Here is a 15,586-nt window from a genome sequence, read left to right on the forward strand (position 1 = left end):
AGTCCTGATCATGGCTGCTTATTAAGGCAAAAGGGGCCACTTGAGGGAGCAGCACTTAAAATAGTACACCAAAGTTTCCAACTTCATTTCCTATGCACAATCGAGCTCCAATTCCGCGAGATGAAGGGTATTTAAGATCCACTGAAGGGATGGGGGTTTAGGAAGTGGCATTTAATCAAAGCAAAAGTTCAGATGCAAGAGACTTAATACACACTGGTATAATAAAACCCAAGGCAGGTCTGTTGGGAAATGTAAGGTCTTATTTTTCTCATACAGAAAATGGATTAAATACAAATACCCCTCTGCTATTGGTAATAACCTGTGGTAGATTGCTCTGGGTCACGATCAGTTTTTTTTTACTGACCAGGATATCTGTGGCGTAATATAGCCATAGGAAATGCATACAGCACCCTCAGCAATAACGTCCACACACACTACAAAACAATTGATATCACCTAAGTGAAAACGTTATGAGCAATAAACCGAGATTGAATGTAGAGCATCCTGGATTTTTGTCTTTAAATTCCATGACAGCAGGCAACTGCTGTGGTCTATATACGGCAAACGGCAACGTGTGTGAAGGAGAACAGCATCATGTCCACATGGTGAACATCACTCAGAGTAATTAAAGAGGATCTTGCCCACAGCCACTCACCCTATTGACAATTAGTGAACATCTGACAGTTGTAGCAGCTTTCATCAAACATAGGCTCAAAGGGCGAGAACACTTTGGTAGAGGTTTGGGTTGTGTAGTTACCTTGCCATGATGTAACTCCAAAGGTGGACAAGAAATCACAAATAATTGCTCCATTGATTAGAAATTCATAATTCAAAATATGCTCCTCATTGACTTGCATTGTATGGTGAAACAGCTCTCAAAGTCACTCTTTTAGCCGGTAAACAACCACAAAAAAATCAGATTCAGACAATATAGAACATCACAAAACCCAGTAGTTTTGTGAAACTTCCTGTTGATTTTGCTATTTTTGTTAGGAAGAAATCCCGGCCTGGACCCGCGGATCCGGGTCTTCAAATGGTAAAATCAACAGGAAGTTGACATTTCTATTTAAAAAACAAACAGTAAGGGTTTTGTGATGTTCTATATAATCTGAATCAGCTTTGTTTGTGATTGTTTACAGGCTAAAAGAGTGACTTTGAGAGCTGTTTCACCTTACAATATAAGTCAAAGAGGAGCACGTTTTGAATGATCAATTTCTAATCAATGGAGCAATCAAGTTACATCAAGGCAAGGTATCTACACAAACCTCTACCAAAGTGTTCTTTCCCTTTAAAAGAGCATGTCTCTTATCCCATATCAATGAACTTCCACCATACTGACAAAATTTTTCAGCCACATGGACATTTCTCCCAATGCACCCTATTTTCATTCAATATATTCTGAAAGAAAGAGATTCACAGAGAGTGTCACACACAAATACAATGGCCACAAACGATATGATTGATGAGTCACATGAAACACACAATTTCATCTGGAATGGATATCAAGATATACGAACAGAAGAGAAGTGGGAGGGAACGAGTGACATTCTTTTAGGCCTGGGTTTCTTCAATATAATATGACATGCAGAATAAATACTGAGCACCACAGAACATCTCTCTGTACATCTCTATCGCTTATCCTCCATATTCAGAGGCCCAGAGAGAACAATCCTGAAGAGCAAAGCGTTTAAAGGTCCGGGCTCACTAGATTAATGAGGCAGACAAAGGTAAACTTGATTACAGCAGAGACGGCCTATTCCGCCCTTTTTCTGATTTGTAGTTAATCGCCTCGGATTGATTTAAGCTCTGCAAAGTCTCCATAGGATCTCTTCAGACCTCATCCACATGCCGCACAACTCAACTGGGCCTGAATGGAAAAGGCAGGAGAGAGAGAGAGAGAGAGAGAGAGAGAGAGAGAGAGAGAGAGAGAGAGAGAGAGAGAGAGAGAGAGAAACCTGGAGCTGAACCTCTAAAACCTACACATTTTTTCCTCTTTGATTTAATTGATACCATCAACGGGAAAGTAAGAAAAAAAAAGGAGAGAGAAAAAAGAGCTGCGAATCGTCAATCAAAGGCCCATATTGTACCGGGCAGCGTGCAGGGACAGGTGCTATATAACGTCAGCTGCTAAACAGTACTAATTCTCCGGAATGAAATACACCACAGAGGGCGGCCATTTACAGGACTGCTATCAGAGCTATATTTCAGGGCCCCTGGCTGCAGCCTCTTGCCCATTAAACAGTGTGTGTGTGTGTGTGTGTGTGTGTGTGTGTGTGTGTGTGTGATGTATTTTAGGGCTAGTTTATGTCCTGTTCCGCACTGACAAGATGGTTGATAGAAGAGGGTTCTTCTTCTCACTGGTATAACAAGGGGGGAGCATATATTCAATAAGCTAAACTGGGACCCTTAATCACTAAAATCCCAAGCTCAAGCTCACAACGCGTATGTGTAACACCTTGTGATCTTGTAGATCTGCTATTTTTTAACAATTTATTTTACTCTTCTTTTTTTTTATTCTATTTTAATTATCACCGCTCAGGTGGGGGACAATTATTTTAGCTTTCAACGGAATACAACATAACAAACATCTATGTAAGCACTCAAAAAACACGTGTTATTATTTTAACTGTGGTGAAAACCGGAACAATTTGGTCGTGAATATTGAAAACCAGGACATTTTAGCGCTTTAGAGATATGTGTGGGGACCTATCTTGAACACAGGGACAACCCCGGTCAAATCAGGACGTCTGTCACTGTATTCTTAACACAGAGCCATCACAACAAATTCAGGTCCCCCCCCCCAAAACACACACACACACACACACACACACACACACACACACACACACACACACACACACACACACACACACACACACACACACACACACACACACACACACACACACACACACACACACACACACACACACACACACACACTCTATATGGACAAGTGTTTGTCCAATAATAGAAAGGCAATCTTTCTTGCCTTGAAATGATACATTTACATTTTATAATTTAGGTTTTATGCAGACACGCTTATCCAGAACGACTTACACAAGTGCAATATCAGAGTACTATAAGTGCTGTGATGAATTTGTCGAATAGCAACAGGGCAAGTGGCCATGAGATTAGAGAGCACTATGAGAACGAATGCTATTTAACTCATATACTTTAATTGGTGGTTCCCAGGATGGCCATTAAACTGATGCTCTTTAGATCAACTTAAAATGTGTGAACCTCTCCAGCGTCTTTTCCCATCTGCAAGCCATAACTTTCATTTAAACCTGGGATTCTGATCCAGCAGGTCCCCCAGGTTCAGGTCCACCTGGAATGCACATTTGCGAAGGCGAGTTGTGCCTACTAGTGGTCCTACCTGACCACAGGAGTTGGTTATGTTTTATTAAGTCTACAAGCAGTGGTTCCCAGATAATTTGCTTCATGTGCAACACTCAACAGTAAATATACAGTATAAGTGTATACAGGGTATCTGCACATTTTTAAAGTGACAGTTTAAGGACTTAAAACCATTACTGCGTCAAAAGTAATCAACATACTATAACAAAAATTCAAACATTGGCAAAATTGTCAAATAATACCTAAGAAAGAGAACATTGTGAAAATAGTTACAATGCCTCGCAACTGTGAGCTTGTAGATCAGCTATTTTCACATATGTATCTGTGGAACCGTGTCAAACAAAATGTAATGCCTCAACTCCTCAGTTCCAAGTGCTTTTCAGGGTGGGGGGTCCCCAGTTCAAATATGATTATTTTGGGGAGTCCCCAGTTCAAATATGATTATTTTGGGGGGTCACGGCCTGTAAAGGTTGTGAACCAATGACTTAAAAGGACCATACATCTTGTAGGATACAAGCATTTGTCACTCCTTGATATGATTTCATTCCTCATAGCCTAGCCTATGTCATTATATCTGAGGATATAGACTTTACTTCTGTTCTTGAGATATATCAGCCGACTAAGGAAATATGCTTCCCAAAACGTATGAAACACCTTGAAATCCCACAAAACATAACTACACTTATTTTTTTTAAATTAATGTACCTAGATTACAATTTGGGTCCATTGAGCTAATAAGTTGAAATGTAGGTCCCCCCCCCCCCCCCCCCCCCCACACACACACACACACACACACACACACACACACACACACACACACACACACACACACACACACACACACACACACACACACACACACACACACACACACACACACACACACACACACACACACAGCATGTAGGACTTATTTATGGATTGGTACAATGGCGCAAAATTACAAAATCTAGGTAAGAACTAGGCGTGATAGGCTAAGTTTTGTGTGATTTCAGGGTGTTTAAAGACAATATTTTGAGAGACGTCAGACTTCAATAACACGAATACGCCGATATATCTCAACAACAGAAACTTATCTTCCAATATTTTTGAGGAATTAAATCCTGTCAAAGTAAGAGTAACAAAGGACCCACATGTCAAAAAGGCTGGTAATATGGTCTTTTAATAAAATGCTTCTAGGTTGGGGTCTGGGGGTATGTGGTCTTTGAGGTACAATTGCCTACCTACATGCAGTGATGGAAGAAGTACTCACAAGTAAAAGTATCAATACCATATTGTAGAAATAATTGTTGCAAGTACAAGATCGGTATTCAAAATGTACTTGAGTAAAAGTACAAAAGTATTGGCATCAAAATTAGTAAGTATGTAAAAGTAAGTATTATGCAGAAGCCCATTTCACAAGTTCTAGTGAAATGTATTAAAAAAACTTTAAAAGTAGCAGATCTACAAGCTCACAACACGTCGCTCTGTGGTACGTCGTGAGCTTGTAGATCGGCTATTTTCAAATTGCCAAAGTATAGGTCTGAAATGGTTTTATAATAATAATCAAAATCTACAAAGTAACTAGTAACTAAAGTTTTCAAATAATTATAGTGGGGTAAAAGTACTAATATTTTCCTCTGAGATGTACTGGAGTAGAAGTAAAAGTATTGAAAATTGGAAATACTCCAGTAAAGTAAAAGAAATACCTCAAAATTGTACTCAAGTACAGTACTTGAGTACATGTACTTAGTTACTTTACATCACTGCCTACATGTACTTTAATTTGCGTCAAACTGTGAAGGACTCTGCTCCATATTGCTGAGGTGAAGCTTTGAGGAGAGTTGACAATGCACAAGAATTTATAGAATCAGTGCATTCTATAAATTCCACCCTAGCTGGGTTGAAGTCAGCAGCACAGCTGTGTTTCAAAGTTGTTGACGTGGTTCCTGAGAAACATCCAGTGAACAGCTCTACCCTCATAAAAAAGAGAACTATCTTGTTATCGGGGACCATCTGATCACATATCTAAGGCCAACTTGCCACCCGTCAGTTTGACGCAAGTGGTTTACAAGTTTGCAACATTTGGTATCTAATGTAATACAATTTTGACTGAATATACTTTGTTTCTTTCTCTTCAATTAAGTCATTAACCCATTAAAACCGGGAAAGCATCTGTGTCATTCATGTTTTAGTGCTGGCTATTAAAAAATAGCAGATATACAAGCTCACAGCTCGTCACTTCGTGCCATGCTGTGAGCTTGTACATCTGCTATTTTTGAACAGTGTTGAACATTTTTGAAAAATCTTGAAAGTGTTTGAATAATTTAGAATGTTTTAACCCAAATCTTCTCCTCTGGGGGTCCCTGGCACAAAACATTTTCAGATGGGGGGTCCGGGGCCAAATATACATTATATCAATTTGCTGGTCCTTGGCACGAAAAGGTTTGAGAGCCACTGATTTAGAAGGCATTTGTAGAATCGCCTCAGGTCTAATGGGTTAATCTAAAAAAAAGCAGACTAAGTACAGAGTGAAAGGTCAATTTACTAAGTATTGACGGTTTAAGTGGTTAAATGTCTGAAAATACACATGAACATCAATCCAACACACACTGATGATATAGTGCTGTCAAACAAGTCTATGAAATGTGGGGGTCCCTGCTTCATCTCTCTCTCAGCTAAGGGGTCCTTGGCCTGAAAAACGTTGAAGACCCCTGGGCTAGGCTTTTAGGAATGAAATAGTATCAAAAGAGTGACTAAAGGGCCCACACATAAAAAAAAAACGCTTGTATCCTACATGTCGTATGGTCCTTTAAGTCTAAAAAAAACACAACAAACTCCCCTGGGTGCTGTTGACACTTCTAGTCAGACTCAGAGAGTGTAAAGTAAGGGAAATGAGGCTCCACGTGAGCCGTGATACTTAACTTACTAACTATACATCCCCCGTCGTCGTCTCTATTTCATGATAAGGCGCTAACAGGCTTCTGAAGTAAACAGGTCCTGAGGAGAGCATTAGGCAACAAACGGTGTCTTGAGGTTGATTATCTCGGTGACAAATGCTCTGTCACTTCTACTGCTATGAGAGGCAACCCAGCGAGGACCTCACAGTAATGAGGCCTGAGCAGGTGCTGCTGCACCAAGCCCACTGACATCAGTACGGCACTGACAAGAATTTCTGATGAATTTCAATTACTGTTCTATTAAAGCTAATGGGGTAAATGAGCAGCCAGAATACATTTAGCTAGATGGCTTCAGACAGACAAGGGGCCGCTGCCTCCACAGATTGACGTGGTTTTGTTGTACGTGCGAGGCCACAGTGGACACTGACTGACTGGCACAAAATGTCTTTTATAGTCGGCATGCCTGGACTAGTTTGTCATTTCCTATTAGCCTATATGATGGTTTTGTGACCATACTACCACTGGTGTAAAGTAACTAAGTACATTTACTCAAGTACAATGTTTAGGTATTTTTTACTATACTGGAGTATTTCAAATTTTCAGTACTTTTACTTCTACTCCTAATCTCAGAGGCAAATATTGTACTTTTACTCCACTACAATTATTAGAAAATTTGAGTTACTACTTGATATATTTTGATTATTATTACAAAACATACATTAACCACTTCAGCCCTATATACATCTCTACCATTTGAAAATAGCAGATCTACAAGCTCAAAATGCATCGCATTGTGAACTTGTAGATCTGCTATTTTCAAAATATGTTTTAGACATTTATTTGAAAACTTGTGAAATGGGACATTCTACATAATTAGTACTTTCTACTTTTGGTCCTTTAAGTACATTTTAATACCAATACTTTTGTACTTTTATTCAAGTACATTTTTAATTCTGGACTCTTACTTGCAACAGAGTATTTCGCATTGCAGTATTGATACTTTTACTTAAGTAAAACATTTTATTACCATCTCTGCATACTACTGACTGTGTTCTCGCCCTCCCACAATGTCACATCATGGCGATAGATTACACATTATATTCTCCAGAAAAGGCCAATTGATAATGGAGAGGCTAATATGTAATATTGACTGTTTCTTGGACATGTTAAATAAAGTCAGTCTAATAGCTGATGATAATGTCCATTTGTCCTGGTTTAGACAATGTGATATCCAACAACGGCTCTATTACGCCATCTCCTGGAGAGAGTTATTAGATATATAATATTAAATAATATAATATATAATATTGCCTGTTTCTTGGACATGTTAAATAAAGTCTGTCAGTCCATTTGTCCTGGTTTAGAAAATGTCATATCCAAGAGTGGTTCTACTGCGCCATCTCCTGGACAAAGTTATTAGAGCAAGTGACACGCGGCACTTGCGCCATCTTCAGACCATTAGCTCCATCTGGTGGCCATATGCTGAATGCACAGTAGCACAAACTGTCAAAATAATCAACCAGATTGGGTCTGTCTCTTCAGACAGATTTGAAAACCTTTATTAGTTCATTTGTCACAATGAATTTGATTGTGAGGTAAATTATGTATCTTGTATACCCCCCCCCCCTTCCTCTCCACCAATAATGCGACCTATTCATGAGTTTTTGCAATCTATGACATGATATGGCTAATCTCCAATCTAGTCTATAAACCAGTATATCCACTATGGTCCACACTTTTTGTTTTCTTAGGTCCCCCCCCACCCCCACACACACCCCAGTTGGGGAAAATATGAATAAAATAACTGAATGACACCCCTTGGCAAAATACCTAATAATTTTCGGGGTCCTTGACATGAAAATGTTTGAGCACCACAAGCAACATACAGTAAAAGTTTCAATTCTGCAATGTAGGAATACTCTGCCGCATGTAAAAGTCTGTAATTCAAAATGTACTTGAGTAAAAGTATAAAAGTATTGGTATCAAAATGTATACCAAAAGTAAGTACTCATTATGCAGAATGTCGCTTTTCACAAGTTTTCAAATGCATACATTTAGAACAAATCTTTTGAAAATAGAAGAAACTACAAGCTCACAATGCGTAGCAACGCGATCGACGCATTGTGAGCTTGTAGATCGGCTATTTTCAATAGTTACTAATTAATGTCCATTTGTCCTACGCCATCTCCTGGAGAGAGTTGTTAGAGCAAGGACACTGGCTCTAGCTCTATCTTCAGACCATTAGCACCATCAGGTGGCCATATGCTGAACAGTAGCACAAACTTGTCAAAATCATCCCTTTATTAGTTAATTTGTCATAATGAATGTAATAGTAGGGTAGAAAACTTTCCCTACAATAACAGAAAACAGAAAATATACTAGTATTGAGCCCTGAGGGACTCCGATTACCCAAATTATGGAGTATAAGTGGTTACGATTTGTCCCCCCCCCCCCAGTTGAATAAAATAACTGAATGACACCCCCGAGTCCAACCCATCCCATATGGTAGTATAAAGTGTTCCGTCTGTGATGGTGCTTTGTTGCTGTAACATCACAAAATGTATACATTTCATAGCAATTTGGCATTTGTAATTTTTTAGAATGAGAATATTGAGTATATTTGACAATTGGAGATTGTAATAGGCTATCTATACTTTGACTGAAGTAATGGGGTTGAGTAGGCTACTTTGTCCACCACAATAAGCAAATAAGGCATCTGAGAATACTCAAGAAAACATCACAGAAATGTATAAAAAGTCCAGTGCAAAAGAAAAGTGCCTCTATAATAAAATTAGCCTCTCAGAAAGCCTTATTTTGGTTACTTAATTATTTAGTGTAAAACTTTTGATTGTTTTTTTTTGTTTTAAATGTTTGTTGGTATTTGTTTGTTTTAAAAAAATCGATGATTAATATTATTTTAGGTACTACTGCCATTATATTGTTGTCATTTTACGCCTATTGGTGGACGGATCCTTGGGAAGGGTGGGAGGGTAGAGGGAAGGAGAGAATGAAAAATGCACCAAAAAAAAAGGTACAAAGAAAACTGTACTAGGAAAAAAAAGTTTTTTTATTTTTTATTTTTGATGTACATCCCCTGTAATGTGACCATAGTGCTCAATAAACATAGCATTAAAAAAAAAGAAAACATCAGTACTATTCAAGCTGAGATAACTATGCAGCTCAAGCTACAGTCAAACAGCACCCTGCCATCCTTCACCGTGCTGCACTTGTTGCGCAGCAGGTCCAGGATGCCCGCGCGGAGCTCCGGCGTGAGCGACCGGTGGAAGTGGTCCTGCTCCGTCATGAAGTCGAGCAGTAGCTCCCCCGGCTCGCTGCCCTGGGCGAAGCACTCGGTGATGTCCAGGGTGTTGGGGATGACGCGCTCCACGTACTGGAGGCCCAGGCTCTTCAGGTGGACCTTGATGTCTCCGGCCGAGAGGTAGTCGGAGATGGTTTTGGTGCACAGCTCCTTCCTGTAGGTCTTCCACAGGATGTCCCAGCCAGTGTTGGCTAGGATGGATGTGAGATTGAAGCAGAACATCAGACAGAGGGAGGTGGGCTGGGGGGGACCAGTGTGGAGATTAGGAAAGACCTTTGGTCTTCCTATTAGGAATGCACTAGTCTCACGTAGTCAGATGATGCAAAGAGGCGAGAGATCTCTGATTATCTGGCTATATGCGAGACTAGGAATGCACGGCACTGATGCCTAGTCACTGCATGAGACTGATATTGGCCACAAAGAGCCCGTAAACAGGAAATGCCCTGTTTTGGGCATTTCCCGCAGAGAGCAGTTCTTCTGGAGTCACTGATGGCATAATTCCTAACTCCACCAGTCTTCTGCCAATTACAACAGTCTTCTGATGCTATACCCTAGAGTGCACCGCCATCTTTTGGCTAATATAATTCTTTCACTGCCTTCAGTGGACACCCCTCCAAAATCGTTAGCAGGAAATTTATTTTTTAAATCATTCTAATTTGGCTGAGTGGTTTACAACATATTATTCTGTGGTCTGACAAAAAGTTGTTATTGAAAACAAAACAGTAGTTAATTAAAATAGCATGGTTCATCTCAGTAATGTAACTTAGCTGCACAGCAAAATCCCACGTCCTAGTTTAACTTTTAAGGTGTAAAAAACATACTGGATTTAACAGGATTTTGCACACACCTCTGTAGCGTCTTTCATTTCAATTATCACATAACGTCTCTGTCGGGTGTAAACCTCATATGTCCAAAACAGTTACTTTTCAGGATTCAAATTCAAAAGTAACACAAGTAGCAGATCTACAAGCTCAAAACACGTCGCTTCGCACCACATTTGATACTTTTTGTGTGACGCTGTAGTATGATCAAGTAGGGCGTTAATTTGTGAAAAAACACAAAAAGTTCAAATATAGAGATGAGGTTTTTATGTAGTAAAGAGAGTCTTAGATATGGCATCTCTTGGTTTTGTAACCTTTCCGTGCAACCAAACTTGTCCCACTGATGCAGACCACAGAGAAGATAGGAATGAGAACAGCTATCTATTTAAGTTTCCCTGAAAGGAAGTGGTTCCCAAAGTGTGGTCTGGTCCCCCCGAGTTTAACTACGGTACTTTAGCCTTGATTTTAATGAGCTTGTAGATCGGCTATTTGAAAATAGCCGATCTACAAGCTCAAAATGTGTCGCGATGTGACACTTTGTCACAAGAATCGTGAAAATTTTAGAAAACTTTTGAATATAACACACAAATCTGAGTGTTTTGGGGCGAGCGTTCCGGTTACTTGATCAAGTAGGGCATTAATTTGCGGAGAAAGCTAAAATATGGAGATGAGAGGTTTCTGCCTCGACAGCAACGATATACTGTACATACACTATGTACTTGGTGTGGTGTTTTCTCTGGGCAGACGGCCAAGGCAGTGTGTTCTGAATCTGAAGCGTTAGACCTACTGACCTCCTTCATGGACGATGAGCAGCTTTCCGTTCTCCTTCAGAAGGCTGTGGAAGAACTTGATGGTGCCGGCATAGTCATCCACGTAATACAACATCTGTTCAACACATGGCCGTGGGCACATTTAACTCATTAAAGGAGTAGTTCACACAAAAGAATGCCGTGGATTCATGGAGATTTGTTTTGTTTTTTGTCGCATTCCTGAGCCAATAATTTCATGACAGGGTCATGATCGGTCAGTAGGAGACATAAAATTATTGGCTTAGGAATGCGACAAAAAAACTAAACAATCTCCTTGAAATCAAGGTTTCATGGGGTGTGTAATTGATAGAAAATAAGTATTTTTTTAACTCAATAAAACCGGGAAAGCATCTGTGTCATTTTTGATTTTAACTATAAATATATATAGCAACATACGTTTTTTTTTCTGCAAAACTCTCATTTTGGGAGTCCTTGGCATTTTTTTTTTAGAACTACTGATATAGAAGGCATTTGTCGAATCGGCCTCAGGTCTTATGAGTTCAAATCTGTGTGTGTGTGTGTGTGTGTGTGTGTGTGTGTGTGTGTGTGTGTGTGTGTGTGTGTGTGTGTGTGTGTGTGTGTGTCCGTGCATGTGTGTCCGTGCGTGTGTGTGAATGCAAGAAGGTGTAAATATGTATGAGTAAATCTGTGCTATATACAGTAACATAATTAGCATAATATTGAACACGCATGCTAACAGAACACTATAGCCTACCTGAACCATGTGTATGAAATCAAATGGTCTGGTTTCACCCTTGTCTTTGACCTTCTTCTCGTATTCTGCACATGTCATGGTGTGCCACGCAAACGGCATCTTCTGCAACTGGGGAATAGTTGTCAGCAATGCTGCGGAGAGGAAGGAAATAGACTATCTGATTACAAACATAATTATTGTAAAACAATTGTACGTTTATCTACTAATGATGGAGATCTCCATCAATGGCAGGGAATGTGTTAAGGTAATAAAATCAAGTGTAAAGTTCGGCAGCAGCGGTGAAACAGCGGTGAAACAGCGGTGAAACAGCGAGAATACAGGCCATTCATATGAACTGTCACTTCCTATATAGCCTCAATTTACAACCCGGATGCTAGTCCCTTGGTACAGACTCAGAGCCAGCTCAGGTCTGTTTCACTAAGTGGTTAAGTGACAAATGTTTCAATGCGTCCATGTACGGTGCTTTGAAATGGGAGTGCTGTAGTGTACAGTACCTTTAAACTGCTCTGTGAGTTCAGTGCTGGGTTCCACCACATCGGCGGCGATGGGTAAGGCAGGGAACGAGGAGTGCAAAACAGACAGCACCTGAGTGTCGATTTCCCCTATAATGATAAATGAAGGAGAGAAGCATTAAGGATCCGGGTCAGTGGCTCACGGTGCACCTGAGAACTGCTGCTTTTTTCCCCTCCAGCCATCTGTTCTGTCACTCATTTAAAATGTAGGCTACAACAATCCAATTCAACAGTGGTTTTCTTCAACAGTGGAGGCCGCCATGGGGCAAAGATAAGACGAATGAATGAATGAATGAAGTAATTAATTAATTAATTAATTAATATATAAATGAATGAATGAATGAAGTAATGAATGAAGTAATGAATGAATGAATGAATGAATGAATGAATTAATTAATTAATTAATAAATGAATAGGTCTGTCTGTCTGTCCTATTGTGTTAATGTGTATGCTATGTTGATGAATTGAATACATACTGTAGGACCACAATGGAAACAAACTTTTTTGTGTTATCCTTTTAGTCTTTAATGTCTTACTGTACATTTATGTATGTGATTTGGATGTACAAAAACGAATTTCACCCACTTTTTTACCTTGTAAACCTGTGATGTGACAATAAACCTGATTCTGATTATGTCTAATAAAGTATTAAATTAATTAAAAAAAACTTATTTTGATACTCAAGTCCCCCCAGTCAGGGTCCCCGAACCACACTTTGAGAACCACTACCCTGCGCCACCCAAGCACCCGACTCAAGCATTCATTATAGTATACTATTCACCCTCAAGTACCTTTCCTGAAATTCTCCCGCCGGCGGCGATCAATAAAGGTTTATCTGATCTCCAGTACACTAAATCCTAAGCTCTTGCCAGGTTTGAGGACATTCATTTCGCAATAATTGTGAAATATAAGAGATAAGAGAATGGACACACACACTCATACAGCACACTCTCACACACACACACACACACACACACACACACACACACACACACACACACACACACACACACACACACACACACACACACACAGCAATCTATTGAAAGCACGTCTACATTGAGTACAAAATAAGAATTGTCGGTGAACACGACTACAAAGCACTGCAGATAAACTGTTATCCAGTAGACTACGTACCTGCACCACTCCCAACACCAAGAACATGCAGGTGGGATTTACCAGCTCCAATCCTGTTTTGAGTAATGAGAAATGTAATATTCATTAGGCAAATTCAGCCGAGAAACAGTGTGCCATTAGTTGGAGGAAATGGGGTGATTACCATATTTATTCCATTTGGAAGGAATAAGTGCTTGGTAATAAAAGCGTTTATGAAATCTTATTGCGTCCATTAACACGCCTTAGTTATTGAATAGAACTGTGCTCACACTTGAAGCAGAGGATTACATGAAACGGGACATCTGTAATCTGATCACAAAAACTAATACTAATTTGGGAAGCGTGATTCAATGTGAGGTTGGTTGTGTGCCATGCATTTCAGTTATCCACATCACCTTTTCAGGCCGCGACCCCCCCCCCCCCCCCACAAAGGATCATATTTGAACTGGGGGCTCCCCCACCCTGACAAGCACTTGGAATGTAGGAGTTGAGGCATTACATTTAGTTTGACTCGATTCCACAGATACATATTGTGAAAATAGACGATCTACAAGCTACAAGAGAGAGCGAGAGAGACACACACACAGACAAGACAGACAGACGCACGTGCACACACACACACACACACACACACACACACACACACACACACACACACACACACACACACACACACAGAGCGAGAGAGACTGAGAGAGTGTACTGTATACATACAGAACACACGTGCATTTTATTATATTACCAGCCACATTTACTATCTGTTAATGTATATTTTAACAATATATTATGTTTTTATATTATTGTGATGCTCATTGCTCACATATTTAAGAGGTCTTTTGTCATGAATAGTAATAAACAAACAATGCAACACACTTATGGGGGCTATAGTACCAGGCAGGGTTGCATTGGTGATTTGGAAAGTGGTTGCACTCTATTTTAATGACGTCGCGCGCACGTCGCTCAACACCTACACCACAGGTCACACAATGGGAAATTGATATGCATCTATAGGCTCATTCCTATGTTAATCCTATGTTAATTCATACTGGTGTGACAACCGGCAGTCGGCAGCCTTTGTCAACTTTGTTGAGGTGTGAATTTAAGGTTGTTTTAAATCTATGCCTTTGCTTGCGCATGCTCCAGCTCAAAATATGGTTGCACGGCGTGTTAGCCCGTCCCATGACCAACGCAACCCTGGTGGTAATAGTACACTTCCCAGTCTGTCTGTCCTGCATGCTTTACCTCTCAAACTCTCCGGGCAGGACGTAGTCCAAACACTGCAGGATGGCCTTGTGTTCTTGCGATTGTTTCACGTACAACTGGAAGCCCTGAGCATAACGGCCCCCATAGCCAGCCTGCTTCTCCTCTGTGGCCATTATTACAGACACCTGCAACCCATTATTAACCACATCAATTCCGGTGCATGGTGCATACTTTGTGCATGTCAATATAGCTTAATGTTTCAAAATGTTCAAATTCTTTTCCGTATTGTTGACAATAACAAATTAAAGGTAGGGTAAGTGATATTCTGTATTTTTTGTTAAAAAGGTTAAAGTACTATATTCTGATAGTAATCATTGCTAGAGAGCGTTTGTTCCGTCACAGGGGTTTCTCCAGCTCTTTAGTAAACAGAATAGTGCATTTTCAGGTAGGTGACAAAATGTAAGCCAATCAGGAGAGAGCACTGAAAATGCTTTTTCTGTTTATTAAAGAGCTGGAGAGACGCTGGTAGACTCCTTTTACTGAACAAACACTCTATAGCAATGAGTACTATCAGAATATATATAGTTATTTTAACACTTATTTTACACTTATTTTTACACTTATACCAAAGTAAATCACTTACTCACCTTTAAATAAAGTAATCATAAAGGAAAAAAGATATATGAATCTTTGTCATAAAACATGCAAATAAATACGTATTAAAAGTAATCACCTGGACTGTGTGGAGGGAGAAGGCCAAGCAGACAGTGTGTGAGAAGAGTTGCAGCTGCAGTAGTGTTATTGTCTCGTCCCACACAGACAGAATTGCACAACGGTGCTGTCGGGCAGTCA

The 15,586-nt window shown here is 39.9% G+C and overlaps 1 protein-coding gene across 1 annotated transcript; it reads right to left on the minus strand.

Moving 5' to 3' along the window:
- Positions 1–9,396: 9,396 nt before the first annotated feature.
- On the minus strand, positions 9,397–14,907 carry LOC308073377 (histamine N-methyltransferase-like; the record flags this gene model as incomplete). Its single annotated transcript, XM_080412248.1, has 6 exons — positions 9,397–9,749; positions 11,171–11,264; positions 11,904–12,034; positions 12,398–12,505; positions 13,553–13,605; positions 14,774–14,907. The coding sequence occupies 6 exons, from the start codon at positions 14,905–14,907 to the stop codon at positions 9,397–9,399; spliced, it is 873 nt and encodes a 290-aa protein (XP_080268374.1).
- Between the last annotated feature and the right edge of the window lie 679 nt (positions 14,908–15,586).

This window comes from Gymnoscopelus braueri (assembly GCF_963280865.1).
Source record: "Gymnoscopelus braueri genome assembly, chromosome: 18".
Lineage (NCBI taxonomy): Eukaryota > Metazoa > Chordata > Actinopteri > Myctophiformes > Myctophidae > Gymnoscopelus > Gymnoscopelus braueri.